The sequence below is a fragment of the Heteronotia binoei genome, chromosome 11 (assembly GCF_032191835.1).
Source record: "Heteronotia binoei isolate CCM8104 ecotype False Entrance Well chromosome 11, APGP_CSIRO_Hbin_v1, whole genome shotgun sequence".
NCBI lineage: Eukaryota > Metazoa > Chordata > Lepidosauria > Squamata > Gekkonidae > Heteronotia > Heteronotia binoei.
The window spans coordinates 57,988,392-58,007,717 of NC_083233.1; the positions used below are offsets into that span (position 1 = coordinate 57,988,392).

Sequence of the window (19,326 nt, forward strand, 5' to 3'; positions counted from 1 at the left end):
AATCCTATTGAATCGGTGGAAAGTAAAATTTCATGCAACTGTACTGATTTCCAGACTTGTATATTAAGGATAGTATCCGTGAATTGCCCTGCCTTGAATAGCCCAGCGGAGCCCGATCTCCTTAGATCTTGCAAACCTGTTCTTACACCAAGTTCGAGACTCCCCCCCCCCCCCTTCCCGGAGCTTCTCCAGAGAAGTGAAACTTGGAAGAAGAGGCATACTGAAGAAAACGTTTCATGTCCTTATTAGTAGGCTCCCTTTTCTACTCTGGCAAGTCGGGAATTCAGAGAACAGATAGGCCCGGAAATACAATCGCCTAAAATATTTTCCCACCGAATCACGAAATAGTTTCACCTTCCAGGCATAGCACGTGAGGCCTGATAAGATTTCAATTAAGAATTCATTGAAATTTCATTTCTTTTAACGAGTGTGGGGGAGGGGGGAATACAGGGAGGGGGGGACCCTTAAGAACTTTTCCAACTATTCTGTAAGACAAACGAGACTCTCTATTATGTGGACTCAGCGACCCCAAGCAGGCGGGATACTTTAGCAGTGAAAACTCATTGGGAGAGAGGGGAGGCCAGGACGGAGATATATATATAGGGGCATGTGGAGACGATTAATTCTTTTGGGGGGGAGGGGAGGGGGGAGAATCCCAGATGTTTGGTCATATTTTTCACAAACCCACTTGAGAAGTGTATTGGTGTTTAATCAACATATTTATTGAACCATTTCTACCGCTGGGGCGATCACTTTTGAAGGAGGGTGAGTCGGACAACGACCCAATTGTTCAGTCCTATTGCCCCCCCCCCCGCAACTTTTTCGTGTCTTTTGCATGCGTCCCCTCCCCTCTAAAATCACAGTGAACCCAAATAAAACCAATATCGATGTAAACACTCCCCCCCCCCCAAACACACACACCCCATTCTCCTTGCTGGATTTTGGCTTGCTTTGGAAGTCTGAATTCTTTTCGAAGGGGCTCCCTATTTTGAAATGAAAGCGACTTAAAACACGAAAGAAGACATCTGCAGTCCTTATTTACAGTCCTATGTACAATCTCAATAAATTAAATTTTAATTTTCTAGTATTCCATATGCCGCCTATTTACAAGTTATCCATTAATTACATAAATACTTTATCAATAGTGTCCACTTTTCTTCTTCTTCGTAATATGTTTTAAACCTCGTTATTGCATATACAGTAAAAAGGGGGAGGGACGAAAGTTCTACAAGGAACCCAGGCCCTTTTAAAAATTAAAGTAAAACAAAACCACCCACCCACCCCTGGTTCCTCCCCCGGCTACATTTTAAATTGTTGCTACGGGAAAGAGTGAATAAAAAAAGGGGGGGGCAGTTTTGTAAAGAAAAAAAGTCCCTGGGATTTTTAAGCAAGCATTAAAAAAAAAAGGAACAACCCTCCAAAAGAAGACGATTCGACGGGCGCATGCAAAGTCAGCTTCTGCGGCTGATAGACGTCACACAATTAAAGGGTAACGCCCTCCCCTAACGACGATTGACAAGATCAGGCGCTTTTGTGTGTGTGTTTGTTTGTTAACGAACAGATATGCAAAGTCCCCTTTTAAAAAAAAATTCCGGAAAGATGCCAGAGAGAGCATATCTTTGAATATCTTTTCGTCTGGTTTTCTCAGCTTCTGGCGCGCAAAGGGAAGGGCCCATAGAAGCGAACCAGCCCCGGACTTCAGCGCCTTTCCTAAATCGGTGCCAGCCCTCTCACCCCCAGTCCAGGGACTTCCCCGCAGTCTGGTTCCGAATAGCAGCTTGTTTGTTCACCGGGTCTCTCTTCGCCCTTCCTTTTATCCCCGCGCCCACCCGCCACCCCCCACCTTCGGGAGAGTCCGGTTTCAGCCAGAAGGAAAAGAAAAGGGTCCCAGGTTTCGAAGGGGCGGGTGGGGAGGGGGGCAGCTCTCTAGGGCGAGCCGCTCCTGGCTCTGTCTTGCTTGGAGTCCAGTCCGCTCACCAAGCGCTGGATGTTTTGCAGCTCGCTGGTGGCCTCCTTGTCGGCACACAGCTTGGGGGAGAGGGAGACGGAGCCCGAGGAGAGCGTGGAGGAACGGCTGTTGAGTTCCGAGCCGGAATCCAAGGCTCCTGAGGCCGGGCTGGAGACCAAGACACCGCCCCCTTTGCCTTCCGCTGCGCCGCCGACGCCGACGCCAACCAGGGAGGGCATGGCCGTGGAGAGGAGGCTGCTGCTGTCCGGCAGGGGCATCGGCACCGAGTAGGGGCTGTAGCGGAGCCGAGGGCGCACGGCGCTGAGGAAGGGGTGCCGGTGGACCGAGCTGCTGGCGGCCGTCGAGGCAGCCGCCGCGGCCGCCATGTAGGTGTAGGGATAAGGGAAGAGGCTTCCGAAGGGAGACATGGCCAAGCCCTGCAGGAAGAAAGGAAGCAGCAAAGGAGGCAGCGGTCAGTCAACGGCTGGAGGGAGGGGGATCGCGTGTGGGGTGCAAGAAGGCGGGAGGGCGCTCGGAAACACCCGTGGGGATTAATCCCCCCCTTAAGACTCAGTTAAGACAATGCGCCTGCGCACAACCTATCTCCACCCCCACCCCCCTTGCAAGCACACACTTCACGCACGCAGCCCGCTGCACGTGGAAAGCAGACCCAGCTCTGAGCCCCGGAGACGCCTTTCTCAGCCAATCCCCGCTCCATTCCCTGGCGCCGGCGCTGCAGCTCGAAGCCCAGGGCCTCCAGCCAAAAAGGCCAGGCTACTTTTAGCTTCCCTTCTCAGTCATTCATCTCTCGAGGTGCTGAGCACCCTCGGCTGCCATTCCAACCGCTGGACTCAACACCTCGAGAGAGAGAAAAAGAGAAGGCGAGAAGGAGGGAAGCCGCCTTCTTCGGAAAACAACAAACAAACGCAAAACACCTTTTCACCAAAGGAGTTGTTGCTTTGGGACAGGAGGGGCTTGTAAATGGAGGCAGGCAGGCTCTGGGAAGAAGACACGGCGGGGGTGGGGGGAGAGAGACAGACAGAGAGAGAGACAGAAAAATATTTTTTTCTCCTCCTAGGCTTGCCTCTATGCCTCGTTTGGATGAAGGCCTTATGGATGGTCGCCTGTCTTCCAGTTCAAACAGAAAGAGATATTAAACCAAACCGGATCTACGGGTGAGATTTTATGGACCAGGCATTCAGATCTCCACTCAGCCAAAAAAAAAAAACAACCACCCTAACCTGTGAACTGCGGCTGAATCTCAGCCTCTTTCAAGCCACCCTCCTAGGGCTGTTCTAAAGATGAAGGGGGGGGGGGGGGTCTGTCCTAAGTTCCTCGCAAGAAAGGCAGGGGGGGAAATGCCAAAGTATAAAACCAAGAAACTGCAGCTGGTTCCCCAGCTTGCACAAAACCCGCCGGTCTCAGCAGAGACACTTCGGCGCCCCGCCCCCCCCCCACACACCTCCAGACCTCTCTTACCAAGGATTCCTCTTGGGGGGAGGCGTGGAGCTCTTGGGGGGCCATCCATGGAAGGGGCGGGTAGAGACAATGAGCAAGAAGGCTGCTTTCCGGGACAGGGGGCGCTGCGGCCCTCCCAGGCGATTTCTGATCTCCCCCTCCCCCCAGATCTGGAACTGAAGACGAGGCTTCCTCTGGCTGCGCCCCCCCCCCCCGGGTTAGGGGCCTGACAGAGACGCCGCGATGCCTCAGCCCCCCTGGGGTCGCGCTCCCGTCCGGGGGCGAAGAGGGGAGGGGGCGGGGCCATAAATACCTGCGAGGCCAGGACGTGTTGCTGCAGGTGAAAGGGCAGCGCCGCCGCAGCCGCAGCCGCCGCTGCCGCTGAAGCGCCGGACAGTCCCTGGGCCGCGGCTGCCGTGGCCATCACGGTGTTCTCCAGGCCGCTGACGCCCGCCGAAGCGCCGGAGACGGTGGCCAGCAAAGGGCCCATGCCGGCCATACCCGAGAAGGCGCCGCCCATGGCGAACTGGCCGGGGTGGAGGAGCAGGGGGTGCCCGTTGCCCAGCGGGGCGAAGAACTGCTGGCTGGCCAGGCCGGGAGGGAAGGCCAGGCTGGACAAGGGTCCCTGGGCCAGGTGCCCGGCGACGGCGGCGGCGGGGCTGTCCGTCTGCACCGTCAGGGGCGCGAAGGGCTCCTTGGCCAGGCCGCGGCACTCCTCCCGTGGGGGGGTCTTGACCTCTTCCCCGCCCAGGCTGCGGGTGCTGGAGGAGATGGTGGCCGGGCTGTGTCGCGAGTCCGGAGCCGCCTTGGAGGCGCCCTCTCTGCTCCGGCTGCACGCCGAGTCCGACGGGTAGAGAGGCGCCTTCGGAGGGCTGTGCTTCTCCCGGGGGTCTCCCGCCCCTCCGCCCGGCCCGGGGGTCGCCGAACTGCTCTGGAGGGCGAGGGCCGTGCTGCTGCTGCTGGTGGTAGTGATTTTCCCGGCGTCGCTGGCCTCCAGCGGGTCTTCTTTGCTTTCCGAATCGCTTTCGCCGTCGCTGGGACACAAATCTGGAGCGAAGAGGGGGGGGGGGCGAGGGGGGAGAGAGGTGAGGAGCAGATTCGGAGGGGCTGGGTGTGGGGAGGAGGGGAGGGGAGCTCTGGGGAAGGACTGGGACCGCGGCTTCTCTCTCCCGAGGACCTCCTCTCCTCCGCCCCCCACCCCCATTAATCGGGGACATCAGCGCAGGCCTCCCCGGCTGAACCCAACACTTTCAGGAGGGCGAACAGAACAGGAAACGAATCGTTTCTGTTGTGCTCCCCCCCCCTCCCTTCCCATCGCTGGCCGCGGCTTCCAAACAGCCTCCTTTCTGGCCTGAAAGACACAACGCAGCGGAGCCAAACTCAGGCAGACTTGGAAGGCCTCCCGGATCCTGTCAGAAGGAGCTGGTACCGAGGTTCTGCAGACAAATCCCTGCCCTAAGAACCGTACCCCGTCGGAGACAAAAACCCACTCTTCCCCCAGAAAGAAGGCAGAGAAGTGCCCTGGGAATTCCTGCCTGCAGCCTCAGGCAAAGGCCGGTCAACTCACAAGGAAGCCCTCGACAAGATTCAAACGTCCCTTTCACAGAACGCGGGAGGTGAAAGTTCGTTGCACGCAAGTCAACCTCTGCGCTCCACCAGAATCGCCTCTTTCCTTCCAGGATACATTTCCAGCCGCGGTAAGAGGAAGGGGTAACCTTCATTTCCCCAGGTTTTATTTATGGGCTGTTCTTCGAACACTCCCTCATCTTCAGATGCAGGCAAGCTTAGATTGGGGTCTGGCTTCTTTCTAGCTTTGGATTCACTGCCTGCGATATACACTAACCCCCCCCCCCTTTTATTTTCTCCTTCCGGTTGAAGGCTTTTGACGGACAGTCTCTCTCCAGGCAGCTCTCTCTCTCTCACACACACACAGAGCCAAAGTCCGCCTTTTTTTAAAAAAAGGCCAAGTGAGTATAAAAATCAAATTAAACTCTCATCGCTTCTGCCAGTATTGCAGCCAAACTGCTCACTTCCGCTGCAGCCCATATATTCAGAGAGAGAGAGAGAGAGAGAGAGAGAGAGAGAGAGAGAGAAAGAAAGAAAGAAAGAAAGAAAGAAAGAAAGAAAGAAAGAAAGAAAGAAAGAAAGAAAGAAAGAAAGAAAGAAAGAAAGAAAGAAAGAAAGAATCTCACTGTTTTTCTGCGCAGTCATGTGGTATTGAAGGGGGGAAGCAGAGGAAGAAACCTTTCCATAATGCAAAAAAAAAAAATCCAATATGAATATTAACAGCGTGGTTGCAAGGCTGAACTTTTGCCCTGTGGTCTGTCTTTGCTCCCCTGCCTCAGCCAGTGCTGGCTGACTCCTTTCAAACCACAGAAGAAATATAGAGACAAGGCGGAAAGGGGAAAGTGCGATTTCTTAATGTTTGGAGCCTTTTCAGCAGATCCGTTTGCAAAAGCACCACTTTTAAAGAAGCATACAAGTATTATTTCTATCCAGCCAAGCTCCTTTCCACTCAAAGAACATGCCAAAAGGGCAATGACCCACAAGTTAAGAGAGAGAGAGAGGTCTCCTGGTAGAGAGAAAACATAGATCTAAGGAGAGAGGGACAGTCCAGCGTCCTCACCTTTAAGATTAGAGGTGCCCACCGCAGACACAGCCGGAGATGTGGACTGAGCAAAACATTTGAAAGCTGTTTGTTCGCTAGAGGACTCGTCTGAGGTCCCATTTTCCTTTTTCTGCCTCTCATCATAAACCCTCATGGACTGAAGGGTGAGTTGTTTTCTGTAGAGAGCAGCGAGAGGGGGAGAGAGAGAGAGAAAGAGAGAGAGATTGGTGGGTTCAAAGGCAAAACAAAACAAAAATGTATCAGGGGAATCGGCAGGCACACCAGAAACTCCAATTCTCGTCCCATTTCAATGAAGCCCAAGCTGGGCTGCCTTCCAGTATGGCAGAAGCAGTTTCCAAATTAACAACGAACCTAAACACCCTGGAAAAGTAGGCCCCACTGAACCCCGACAGGCACGCTTGTGAGTGGACTGGGCATGATGGTTGAAGAGCAGGTCAGGATTGGAGGTATGAATGTCTGGTTCTCACCCGAAGTTTAGGGAACTCAAGTCCCACAGCTCTCAACAGTTACAAAATGGTGGCCTAAGGCTGAGATCCACGACCTCTTTACTCTGGAGCAGCCCCATAAAACTCAGTGGGATTGCTGCAGTCCCTTTCAAACCCTTGAAGGCTTCCATATAGTTTGTTTGCTGGAGCAAAACAGGGTATTTGCTTTTAGGGGATTCTGGTTTCCTGTGTAGCAGTGGGTCAGAGCGGCTCTCCTGACAGAAGGGGTAAGGGAAAGAACGCTGTCCATTAAAACCAACTGCACCCAACTGGTTTCCAAGTGAAGGTGTTTAGGAAGCCTTTGCACTTGAGTCAGTTCTGACCAGATCAACCCAAACACAGGCCTTCTCCAAAATCCACAGATAGTCCCCCATACATACCACCCAAGCCCCCCTCCTTTTCCCCGATAGTAACTTCTGAAAGAGATGATCTGCGAATCACTCATTCCAGAGTGATTCAACTTTCCAGAGTTTGGTACAGTTTTGAAGTGGTGATCCGAAGAAGAATGAAGCGGAGATGAGAGCCAAGGAGATTTGGTAAGCTGCTACTAGAATATCCCACCTCTTCAAAGTTGCTGGTGAGTTATTTTAATATCATATTCTTATCAAACAATTAATAGTTTTGTAAGCAAAACCAGACTAGAAATAACCTTATGCATTTCGGGAATCCGAGTTTTATTCTTGTTAGATGAGTCAAGTATTTGCTTGGGTGCAGTTGGTTTTAATGGACAGCGCCCCTTTCCCTTACGCCTTCTACCACCCATACCAAGCTGTTTTGTATCACTCATGGTAAAAGAAAAAGTACCTTAAGCACAGGATCCAACCAAAGAAAAGCACCTTATCACAACCGGAGAAGGCAAGCACATGCCTACATCTGCACCCTATGCGCTCTTCCTTTGACTTAAATCTCTGTGAAATCTGTGAGTCTTATTTCTAAGTAAGCCATGGGACAGGGCTAGATGTCTCTTGAAAGGAAAGGACACTTCATAGTGACTGGATGATGCCCAGTTCCCATGGATTTGAACATTCTACACATAGATCCAAAGAAATAATCGCATGGGGAGGATGCCTTACATAATGACCAATCCAGTTCCCAGTTAAAGAGCCATCTTATTTCCCCTTTCCCTCACACAGCATGCTTTAAACTTCATCCTTTTTTCATGAAGCCATATATGAAACCAAACACTCCATGTACAGGCGGTTTAAGATCAGGTTAGTACAACCTCTGAGGAGATCCCTTTACTGAGAGGTCTCAGAAGATCAGCAACTCTAGCCACATTTCTCTCTCCCCCTCCCTCCTTTTCTACTCAACATTTCTCATTGCAGCAGGGTGCCAATTACAAACACATGTCTCAGCCAATATCCATGTTTTGGGAGAAGATTTCTCCCTTGGGTGGCATGAAACACCATACTGAGTGTTTGCAAAAAAAAAAAAATCTTTCTTTCTTTCTTTCTTTCTTTCTTTCTTTCTTTCTTTCTTTCTTTCTTTCTTTCTTTCTTTCTTTCTTTCTTTCTTTCTTTCTTTCTTTCTTTCTTTCTTTCTTTCTTTCTTTCTTTCTTTCTTTCTTTCTTTCTTTCTTAACAAATACAGTTCCTAATTAGTCTGGAAGACATTTCTTCCTCTCTCCCATCACCCTAGCACAACTAGCTGTTAGCCAAAACACCTCCAGGTAAGAGAGATTTTTTTCAGCTTGACCTCTGGACTGCCCCTACCGAACCCCGACCAAACAAGCAAATACATACACCGAATTACCTTTTTTCCCGTCGCCCATTCCCTGTGTCCCGAAATCCTTTAGCAAATGGGTTGTTGTCGATTTTTAATTGCGTTATCTGTTTATTAAAAAAGAGAGAGAGAGAGAGAGAGAGGAGGGAAATAGTCAAAAGAGAAATTTTTTTTTTACAAATCTCTCCCCTTCCACATCAAGGGCAAGTAACGTCAGAAGGAACTTCTCCTGTGCATTTGCAATGAGAGTAATGACAAGGGTCCCAGAGATCTCATTCATTTCCACCGGAACTTGCTCAAGATTGCTAGAACCCGCACTACCGATTCATTTTTAAAAATAAAATAAAATAAATAATTTTTTAAAAAATCAACTGTAAAGGAGAGTTCAGAGTTGTCTTCCCAACATTTGCAGGCAAACTGCTGGTTTGCTTGGGGGCAACTATAAGCAACCAAAGGATACGCCTTGCCATTTCGTTCGTCAATTACATCTCCACTTGGACTAGTCAATTACACCGCCGTGGCTGTTTGCTTTTGGCTTTCCTAAACCCCCGCCGAGGAATGAATGGAACGCAGCCCTGCCATCCATTAAAAGTTATGTTTCAGTTTAAACTCTTTACCTGCCATAATTAAACCGCAAAGGAACGGCGGTCACCCGCTCGCTATAATAAAATACTTTATGTAATTACCTTCTGCAGTGATCCTGCCTGTGTGTGTGAGTAAGGACGGGGTGGGGTGGACTGAGGGGAGGGGGCTAAACAGAGAATACCCTGTGCAAAACATGAGGGCTTTGAGCGCGATCTATGGCCCTTTTCAAGCTTTGGAGATCACGCTGAAAATATTTGCACCTCTCTGGTTTCCCGGTTGACGTTATTTTTCAAGGTTATTTGGGCCAAAGTCAAACATCGGTAAGTTCCCTTCAACTCCTTGCAGGGGTGGGGGAGAAAGGAAACCACCTGCTCAGCTATGAAATCACAGGGACATAGAAAGAAAGACTGCACTCGCGGCCATTAACTTCTCTCAGTAGGACTTGCTGGGGCCCATCAAGCGGGAAGAGATCCGAAAAAAAGATCTATTCCTGGGCAGCCGGGGCTCCTTTCTTTCCCGCTCTTCCCTGGGGACTTTGCCGAGCACGCGGTGTTTTGGGATAGAATAATTGCAATCCTGATAAAATAGTTACAATCCTGAATGGTATTCTTCCTCCTGGTCCTTCAGTCCTTCGGACTGGGTTCAATTCTGCTTTCAATCCGAGAACACCGAGCGAACCTTTCGGTTGGGAGTCAGCGCCAGGCGGACCTAGCAGGGTCAAACCATTACCTTCGAATGGCACCGAAAAGGACCTAATGAATCCGACGGGGGCCCGCCTAGGTGAGAGCTGGAATGCGGGTTCTGACCTTTACGAGAGATCGCCCGAGATAATGCGGAAGGCGAGGGCCCTTCGGTTCAATTTACCCTGCGTTTTTACACGTAAATTTCAGGGCAATCGGACAAGTGCCTTCTCGTTTTGACAGGGCCAAGTTCCCGGGGGAGAGGGCGCGCGCCAGCGAAATGGGGGAGAAGAAGTCGATGAAAGGGAGACACCCCCCCCCCCCAAAGGCAACTTGCGCCGGAGAACTTTGGGCTACTCAGTTGAAAAAAAAAAAAAACTACGAAGTGACTCTAAACCTACTTTGGAACAAGTGGCTAGTTCTTTGCAAACTTTTGTGGACGACCCAAAGCGGCCTTGATTGCCTGAAAAATCCACCAAAACAACCGCCAGAAGAAGCCCAGATAAGCAGAGCAACCAGAGGCCCGCCCCAGATTCTCCCTCCCCCCACTCCCCGCACCCGGATTCTGAGCATAGAAGTACGTCACATTCACTACAACGGAGCTCAACCGTCGAATGAGCCTGGCTCCACCATAGCACCCCCCCCCCACACACACACACACAAACTACAAGCCGGGGCTTCCACCGCACCAGCCTTCCCAAAGTTCACACCAGACAAACCACCGTCTCTTGGAAAGAAGGAGTTGAAACTCCAAAGTTCTCTAATTTACAGCAAGCCAAAGAGCCGGAGACCACCTTTAGGGACTCCTTCGCCTTGAATCCATTACCATAAATTTCCCCCTTGGCCAGGCTCCCACTTTGGTGGGCAGCCTCCTATAAAGAGAGTTATGATAATAAATGGGCAGAGCCTTGAGGGTGGTATGAAAACACTCTTTGCTCTCTCGCTCTCTTGCCAGGGTTGGTCCAGCTTTTCTTGGGAAAGGCTACTAAACTGGGGCTCTTTCTTACATGCGACCCTCCCCTCCTCCAGACACCGATAACGAATCCAAAATCTATTAATAAAAACACTGTAGAATTGGGGTGCGCGCGCGTTGAAATATAATAAAAACCAGATTTTGGTTGGGTTCCCATTGCAGCTTCAATGAATGAAGACAGAAAAAAATTCTTGCACAGGCGCACAGAATGGCAGAAGCCCATCTATCTCCACCCCCTCGCAACGCCCCCCCCCCCCCCATGAGCGTTCTTTGGATAGACTGAACATTCGCCATCAGGAGGATTTTAATTTCCCCTTTTAAGTTGATTTTGCAAGCGGCCTAAGGGAAAGTGGAGGAGGGGGAGGAGGCCCAAATGTTGGGAATGTTCTAAGCCAATTTCAAAGAGTTATCCAAGGCTCAAGCATACTTCCCCCCCCCCTCCCCCTAAATGCACTCCTCTTAATCCCCTTACCTTATCGTTCTGGTATGCGGTAACCGCGATGAATTCGGTCTCCGGGAAAACGTAAGTGCGGAAGGTGCTGTAGGGGAGTTTTAGAATGTCGTTGGCCCGGACAATGTGGAACCGCGGCTGGTACTTGTGCATAGAGTTCAAGATAGTCTGCAATAGAGTGGGGAACGTGGGAAGGGGAGAAAGGAGCATGGAAGACTCGGTCAAGAAGAAAACCTTGTCCTCTCCACCTGAATTGGAGCTTCCAACCAGCCTCCAAGACAGCTAGGCCGCCCTTCCCTGCCGGCCATCTTACAAGGTCTGCGCTTGGAAATCTTTGGCACAGAGGGGAAACGCTTCCCCCTCACAGCGAAAATAGCCTCCCTGCTTCAGTTAACGACAATTGGACCGGAGCTGATATTTATAGATCCCTCCAGCCGAGCCTGGAAACTCCAAGGCCTTGCAGTTAGCGCCTAAGATCGGCAAATGCCTGTTAGCAAGCCGGGCTCTTCCCCCTTTGCTGCCGAAGAAAAGAGTATCGATCCGGTTGCTGTACTTATGATTGGAGTGTTTGCTTTAAAGTTCCATTTGCTAACAGTAAACAGCGAGGCGGAGGAAGCCAGCTAATGTAACCACTGGCGGCCTGAGGCCTCGACTCCCTTCAAAAAGACATGCGAGGGTTTCAAAACGATTAGGGGTTGAAATCGGCTGAAATCCAGGCAGTTCCACTTCCTGTAGGCCCTCACTGGGTTTGCATAAGTGCTACCTTCCTCTCTGCCCCTCCTTTGCCCCCACTTATCCATCTGCTATTGCAGATGGCATCTACCTACATAATACAAGTGTGTGTGTGTTGTATATTTATTTGTATTTAATCTATAAAGCAGCATAGACTCAATGCAAAATTATTCTCTGTCTCTCTCCTCCATTTTTAAACGTCAATCCTGCCAGTTTACAGATGGGATCGGCGAATAAGCCATCGGTTCCCGAAGTTTGCTACTGCTGTTGAGAACCTTAAGAGAGGAACCTCTCTGACTACCTAGGAAGGGTCGCTGCCACCCCCGCACACCCGCACAAAGAAACCAACAGCATGCTTGCACATCTCACCAACTACCAACATATCGCGTTAGCTTGTTCTTTTCTTTTAAAAATCTGAAGTTCCTGAAGATCCAACTTCATTTTCCTGGGGTCTCAGCTTCAATATAAGCCCCTATTAACTTTGCAAACTTTGTCTCTCCCCCCTCCCCCAACCTTTCTTGTAAAGAAAAGTAAAAGGGAGGGCCCAATGGGGAAACCGTCGCGCACAATTTTATTTTATTTTATTTTAAAAAATGCAAATCACTCACAAATCCGTGTTTGTCCGAAATATTATTAGTAAGTTTCAGTTTGTGAAACGTGACGACTTTCGACATCCACTGTTCGCCGGTAGCTGGGCTATCCGGATGGATATACATTCTCTTTGGCATTTCGGGGTCGGCTTTCCCGGCCACCATCCACCGGGAATTGTGGAATTTATATCTACAATCGTCCGCCGCCACAATGTCCATCAGCAAAATGTATTTGGCCTTTTTATCCAGCCCTGTGCACCGCACTTTAAAGGGGGGGAACATTCTCCTAACAGGCAGACAAGAGAGGCGGAAGAGAAGAGACACAAGGAAGGCGAAGAGTTTAGTCAAAACAGATCAATCCTCTCCCCGAACAAATTCAGCTGGTGATACCTCTGCAGAAACAAGCTTTCACCATCAGTTTAGAAAGCTCTCCCCTCCCCCCCTAAAAAACCCTGACTTTATCATCTAGATTGTTGCTTTACTGGGGAGGAAAGTGGGGGGGCAATTCTGTATGTATATATATATATATATATATATATATATATATATATATATATATATATATATATAAATTTTATTTATATTTAAAAATACAAGAAAACAGGCCCTTGTTGGAATGCCAGCACAGATCTCTCTCTCTGTATGTGTGGATCCATAGTATCACATACACTAATGTTCCAGATGAGGTTCCTGATTCACAAATACATGAGATCTAGGAAGGTGGCCACACCCCTCCCAGCTCTTAAAGTAAATTTCCAAACTGCAAAAGGTGTCCTTCGAAGAACACTTTTGTCCAAAACGCACAAACATACACACACTTCCCGCCACACACTCAAATTAAAAACTACCATTAAAACAAATGGGTCCCCAAAGAGTAGATCATGCTCTCTGGACTCTTCCTGGACAACTGACGGCTGCAGCCTTCCTCGCTGGCTTGCAAATTCTGAGCCAATTTAATGCTATTTGCGGTAATAATAATATTTTTTAAATACATCTTTAAAGTTCTGTCTTGAATTCCAAGCAGGGTTTCTGAGGTGGGTGGGTGTTATACATTCCCAAAGGTGGCCTTTTTCCTAGACACTAGAGGCAACAGTTGCAATGAAGGGTCAATTCGGTTGTTCCTAATTGTGCCGGGGGGGGGGGAGGGAATGTACTTTTTCTTTAGCTTCTTATTCCCGTCTCCCGCCATTGCGCTCTCAAAGAACTGTAAACTTTTTTTTATATGGCGGACAAAACCCCCCCCACAACTCCCATTCTGTACTATTATCGAATGTATGCTTAGCTGGGTTTAAATTAGCTGCAATTAGTGCGGCCTGCCTATAGACAAATGAACTCAACCCTTTTACTAAATGCGGGGATCCTCTAAATGCGTTTCTTTTCCCTGTTGGTGGGTTTCACGGTGACTTTCTTCCCTTGGAAACTGTACTTCAGCAGGCGGCCCAAGAACCTGCTTTCCTTTCCGTGGGGACAAATTGAACAGACAGAGCTGTTTCTGGCGAGGGGTTTAGGGGGGGATCTAATTGAAGTGGAAAGGAACCTGCCAGAGCCCTGCTAGGGCCGCCTGCGGATCTCGTGCCCGCTTCCTCAGAAGCAAGTCTCATTCATTTCCGTGGGCCTTACCCTTCAGTAAACTGGCAGACGATTGCAGCCTGTTGTTCTTAAAGCACACCCGTCTTGCCACTCTGCACAACCAGGGGGTCCTAAACCAGGTCTGTGCAAAAGGGAAATGGAGTGTGTACGCCTACCATGCATGGTGGCGTTGTGCACGCGTGTGCAAGTAAAAGACAAGAGACACACTCTTACGCACACTGCAGACACACGTCCCTAGGATACAGCTAGTGACTTTGGAGGGCCGAAGACTTTTGCTAGCGCCGTTTTCAAAAACAGTTCCACAATCTTGGGCGAAGCAACGTGATTGTTATTGCTCTCCCCCCCACACACACACCTCCACCGCGCGGTTTGGCCAAGGCAGACTGCTGGAGCCAGCAGAAGGGAAGGAAGCAGGAAGAGAGGTGGTCTTGGAGACTCCGCTCCGCCAGCCTCGGCCTCTCCGCCTTACCTTCCGGACTTGGTGATCACCATCTCGGTGCCCCGTTTGTGGAACTGCTCCCAAAGCTCCTTGGCTTCCAGGTGGACTTTGGGGTCGTCCTCCACCTCTTCCTCCGGCTCGAGGGTTTTCAAAGGCCTCAGGTGAGCCGCCGCTTGGTGTCCCAGGGAGGAGAAGGACATGCCGGAGTCTGCAGCCCCGACCAGTTGATCCATAATGGGTTTCGCCAGAGCCCCAGGGAGGGAGAGAGCCGCAGCCCCGTTGGGGGGCAAAGCCAGAGTGGGGAAGAAAGGGGGCTGGTGTCCCAGCACGGCACTCATGGCGAAGTCCGGAGCCCGGTGAGGTAGGAAGGGGTGGTAAGCCATGCTGGTCCCAGGGATTACGGGCTCTCTCATGGAGATATTCATCCAATGCCTCCCTCGGGTGGGGTCTTCCCGCGGCCTGAACGAGCTCTGAATCTCGGGGCGGCCTTTAACAGCTCATCCTCTGCAGCTCCAGTTCACGGGAGAAGGAGAGGAGGAGGGGAGGGAAGGAGGGAGGGAGGCAGGAAGGGAGGAAGGAAGGGGAAAGGGGGTCGTCAGAAAAGGCGGCGAGCCACCGGAGGGGGTGTGAGCAGAAGGGCGGCACACGCGGCCATCAGAGAGGCCGCTCCATCGACTCCAAGCTGGGAAACATCTTCACCCGGAACTATGGTGCTTTGGGGCGCTTCTCCCTCCTGGATGGAAGCTGCTTCTACCGGCTGCGGTTGTTTGGATTCAGCGTCTGCTTCGGAAGGGATCGGGGGAAATGCCGGCTGAAAAGCTTCCTCGGACGCCCCGACTTTGGCCCCTCTTTCTGCCCGAAGGCGACGGAGGAGCGAAGGGGCAAGAGGAGAAGGCGGTCTGGCAGGTAGATCGGCTTCGGGACTGCTGGCCTGCGGGCGAGCTTCTTCCGGTGAGCGCTTGTGTTGCCAATGTGGAGATCGGTGGGGAACAGGGTGAGCTCCCCCGATCCTGTGGCTGCCCCCCGTTCCTTTTTATTTTTAATTTGGAACGCCAAAGCCGAAAGAAAGGTGGAGTGCCTGTGCGTGGGTGGCGGCTGGTGGGGGGGGGAATGGTAGAAGAAACTACCAATTAAAAAAAAGTCTCTTCTAATCAGGCTTCTCGCAATTCGCAGCGCCCGAAAAGTTGTAGGGAAAATGTGGCTTCCGTTTTCCCCTCCCCCTCAGCAGGGCGCCTTTGCCAAAGTTTGATTCCAGCCAGCCTCTTCTCTCCAGCGTCCTCCTTGGATTTTCCCTGCCTTCCCGCTCTTTGTTTCTTCAAAGCCTTTATTTTTTTTTCTTTCAAAACAAGAAGAAAAGAAAAGAAAAGGAGCCGAGATCGCTGGGGTTGTTTGCTTTCCGAATGCTGGCTCCGGGAAGCCGGGCGCTCCTCTGTGGCTCAGCTCCGGCGAGGCAGAGGTCGAGGCGAGCCAGGGAAGAGCGCGGCGGCGGCGGCGGCTGCAGCGAGGCTCGGCGAGAGAGGCGCTCGCCTCCGAGACCCCGCCGTGTGAGTGTGTGTGTCTGAGCTTGGCTGCCTGGCTGCACCGGATTGTATGGATGTGTTGTGGGGTTGCAGGGCAGCTGCGGCATACTTGATTGGCTCTTTGACGCTTTCGGACCAATTGTGTGGCTCCATAGGCGTGGTTTTGACAGGTCGAGCGGAGGGGGACAGAGGCGAGTTATAAAAAGAAGGTGTCGGAAACTGTAACGCTGCAGCAAAGCATCCCCACTGCTCGGTGCCGTGCGAATATGTCAACATGATCAGAGGGGAGGGGGAGGCGGGGGGAAGGGGAGGGGAGGGCGGCGAGCAAACACTGGGGAGGCGAGGCTGGGGGGGGGGGGGAGCGAGCGAGAGGGAGGGAGGGAGGGAGAGCGAGAGGGAACGAGGTAGGCGAGCTGCCTCTAGGGGGCTACGGAGAGGCACATTGGCCCGCGAAGCAGCCAAGCTCTAGCTCGGGAGCGCCAGCCAAGGAGCCAAGGAAGGAGGTGGGGAATCCGGTTCGCTTTCTCTCTCGCTGACCCGGCTTGGGACATTTTCAATTTGGACTTATCAACAGCCTCTCTGGGCTAGGTTTTCATTTCATCGCCTTCTCTCTCCCTCTGTCTCTCTCTCTCCGTTCATTGGCAGGGAAAGATAAAAGCACGCGCGGGGGTATGGGGTGGGGGAGGCATCTAGAGCGGTCGGAGGTTAAGAGAAAGGGGGCGGGGAGGGCGTCGATCGGCTCCCAGCTTTCCCTCTCGGTGCACGATGCACCGCACTCCGCCCCCCCCCCAGACACACACACACTTCCAAATCCCCCACCCCCCAGGAAATCTCAGCCTTGGAGGCTGTTTCTGTCTTCTCTATCGGTTCCAACAACCGCCCCCCCCTCCCGTTCATACACACAGTCTCACGCTCTCTCTCCATTCCTCTGGCTTTATTCGAGGTTGCAGAAGCGGGGAAGCAGAGGCTGGCGGAACAGGCGCACACACGCACCTTACCACCGGTTTGCGTGAGTATTTGGGGAGGGGGGAAGGGGGCTCTCGCATTTTAACTGGAATCAACGCGTCAGATGTGCTTTAGATGCTGGTTCAAGGGGGGTTTGCAATAAAACCCCCAGAAGAATTCGTGATTCTCTCCCCCCCCCTCCCCAAACCTCAGCAATTACTCTAGGGATTGGACTGGTAGGCAAGTGAAAGGAGGAGTCAGATGACTGCAGAAATTCGTGGGAAATAGGTCTGTCCGTGGATGTTCGCAGTGCACCCCCTGAATCTCTGGGGTCAGAGTTGGGAATCCTGCCTGTGGGCTTCTGGGAGGCATCTGCTAAACCGCTCTGGGAAACAGAACAGAAGACTTAGATGGACCTTTGATCTGGTCCACCCGGGAGGTTCTTACTTTCTTATGCAGATAGGGAGACAGATAACCTTCAGAGAAGGCGTCGTTCACGAGGACACAATTGTCAGCAATGTATGACACCTCTGCCGGGCTGTTGCAAATACCGCATCCAGGGAGATGTGTATTCACCTATCCCTTATTTAGGAATAGACTGTGTTGGACGAATGTAGGGATTCCGATAATCTGTGTGTATGTGTGTGTGTCGCTCCTTGCATGGCCCTCCCAGGGTCGCAGCCGCCTCCATCTCAATTCTTCTCCCTTCCCTACAACCAAAGCTGTCCCCTTATCTCTCCACCCCTCACTTGTTTGGAGAAAGGGCGAAGGGCTGGGTTGTCGCAACTTGCTGGCTAAAGGGAAGGGAGGGGAGGAGGGGGGGGCGTCTAGGCTATCTTTCTCCAGGATCGCCTTTATGACCCGCCTGGGGCCTGCAGTCTCCTTCCTTCGCCCTGCTGTAGTCTTTCTTATTGGCGTTTTTAATCGGCTCTGGGATCAGAGGTGCCTCCTTACCGTCTGTTTGTTTGTTCAGAGCGTTTGAAAAGCACACTGTGAGATCCCGCTGTCTCTCCTTGTCTGCATGTTCAGAAGAAGAAGGGGGCTTGAGAAAAAAGGGAGGGGGAGGAGAGAAAAAGCTGAAAAGGGAGGTGGGGTTCTTTTTGTGTGTGGGGGGGGAGTTATCGCACTCTGCCCCGGCGCCTAATGAGTTACACTCCACCCAACTGTTAATTCACACCTCCTTTTTCCTGGGGCAAAGACTAGACGCCAGGCGTTGAGGGAGCTGGGGTTTTTTTATGGGGGGGGGGGAAGGGAGCTCGAGACTGAATAAGAGAAACTGAAGGGGGGCGCAAAAGGCTGCTTTGGGCTAGCTTCCCTTGTCCGATCATCCAAGGGGCCTGAATGTGAGGAGCAGAGCATTTCCCCAAACATAGACCGCCCCTCCCCTTCCTGGGATCTCCTCCCACCACTTACTTCTCGGCCGGGTTATCTTAGGGAGCTGGATCCGGTCTGATCTGCCTGGAAGCTGGCAATACACGCGAAGGCGCAAAACACTTGGGCAAACGGGCTCATGTTCTGAGCCGCTGTGTTGGGTGCCTGGAGATGGTCATAAGTTCTCCGGGCTTTTTTGGGATGCTCAGACCAGGAATTTGGAGGACGCTGCAGTTGTTGTGCGCTAGCCTAGAGTATATGTGCTTATAAATGTATAAAGTGGGACGATTAATACCCAGGAAGGTGGATTTTAAAAGCGTATGTAGAGATAAGCACACACTCCCACAGAGAGAGAGAGAGAGAGAGAGAATAGTTTAGAGCCATATGTCCACTTCATCAGATGTGTGAAGAACATGTCCACCCAAGCACACACAACGATGGAAGGCGACAGCAAGCTCTGCATTGGCCGCAGATTGTGCATTGAGACTCATCTCTCTCTGGCTCCCTGGCAGCGGTGTAGGGTGGGGGAGGGGCCGTAGCTTCCTTGCCTAGTGCCTCTTTGCCTTCATTTGAGTGATTTGTAAGTAAAGGCGATATTTAACCCGCGCAGGGAAGTTTCACTTGGTGCATCTGATGAAGTGGGACAGGGCGAATCTGTTAGTCTTCAAAGCTCCACCGAACAGACTCCCACTTTAGCTGCGGAATAACCTCCCACCCACCCCGGGTCTGGGGGAAAAGTCCACGGTGTGAAGGTGGTCTCGAGTCTTTCAGGCGAATGGAAATTCCTGGTTTGTCTGTTCGTGTTTGAGGGTTGTCAGTGTATCAGCGAGCCTTTGCACAGATGAATGTATGAACGCGAAATGCACATGGGGGTTATGCCTGCGATTTCTCCTGGCGAGGGGGCCGGGCTGAGGGCGAGCTTTCCTCTGCGTTTGCTCCTCTCCGCTTCCTGCCAGAGATAAAGGGGGCTGTGTTGGACGGAGCGAGGCAGGCGGCCTGTGTGTATGAAGAGGGAGGCCGGCTTGGGGCCCCGAAAGGCAGGCGAGAGAGATACGAGCGGAACATCTAACGCGATTAGCTCTTCTAACACGGCATTTTTGACGCACATGGTTAAGAGCGCCTGGCGCCAGGCGGCTGAGATCCATGGGCAAGCCAGCGTCTAGGATCTCTCGGCCTTCACCCATTCCCTCTAGGACTGGTTCCCTCTA

At 51.8% G+C, this 19,326-nt stretch overlaps 1 protein-coding gene across 1 annotated transcript; it reads right to left on the reverse strand.

The window, feature by feature from the left end:
* Positions 1-1,903: 1,903 nt before the first annotated feature.
* On the reverse strand, positions 1,904-15,044 carry TBX3 (T-box transcription factor 3). Its single transcript, XM_060249603.1, has 7 exons — positions 14,313-15,044; positions 12,272-12,539; positions 10,953-11,099; positions 8,273-8,349; positions 6,033-6,190; positions 3,720-4,453; positions 1,904-2,385 (listed from the first exon to the last, which is right to left on the reverse strand). Exons 1-7 carry the CDS (start codon positions 14,705-14,707, stop codon positions 1,927-1,929), a joined length of 2,238 nt encoding a protein of 745 aa, XP_060105586.1. The 5' UTR covers positions 14,708-15,044; the 3' UTR covers positions 1,904-1,926.
* Positions 15,045-19,326: the final 4,282 nt, after the last annotated feature.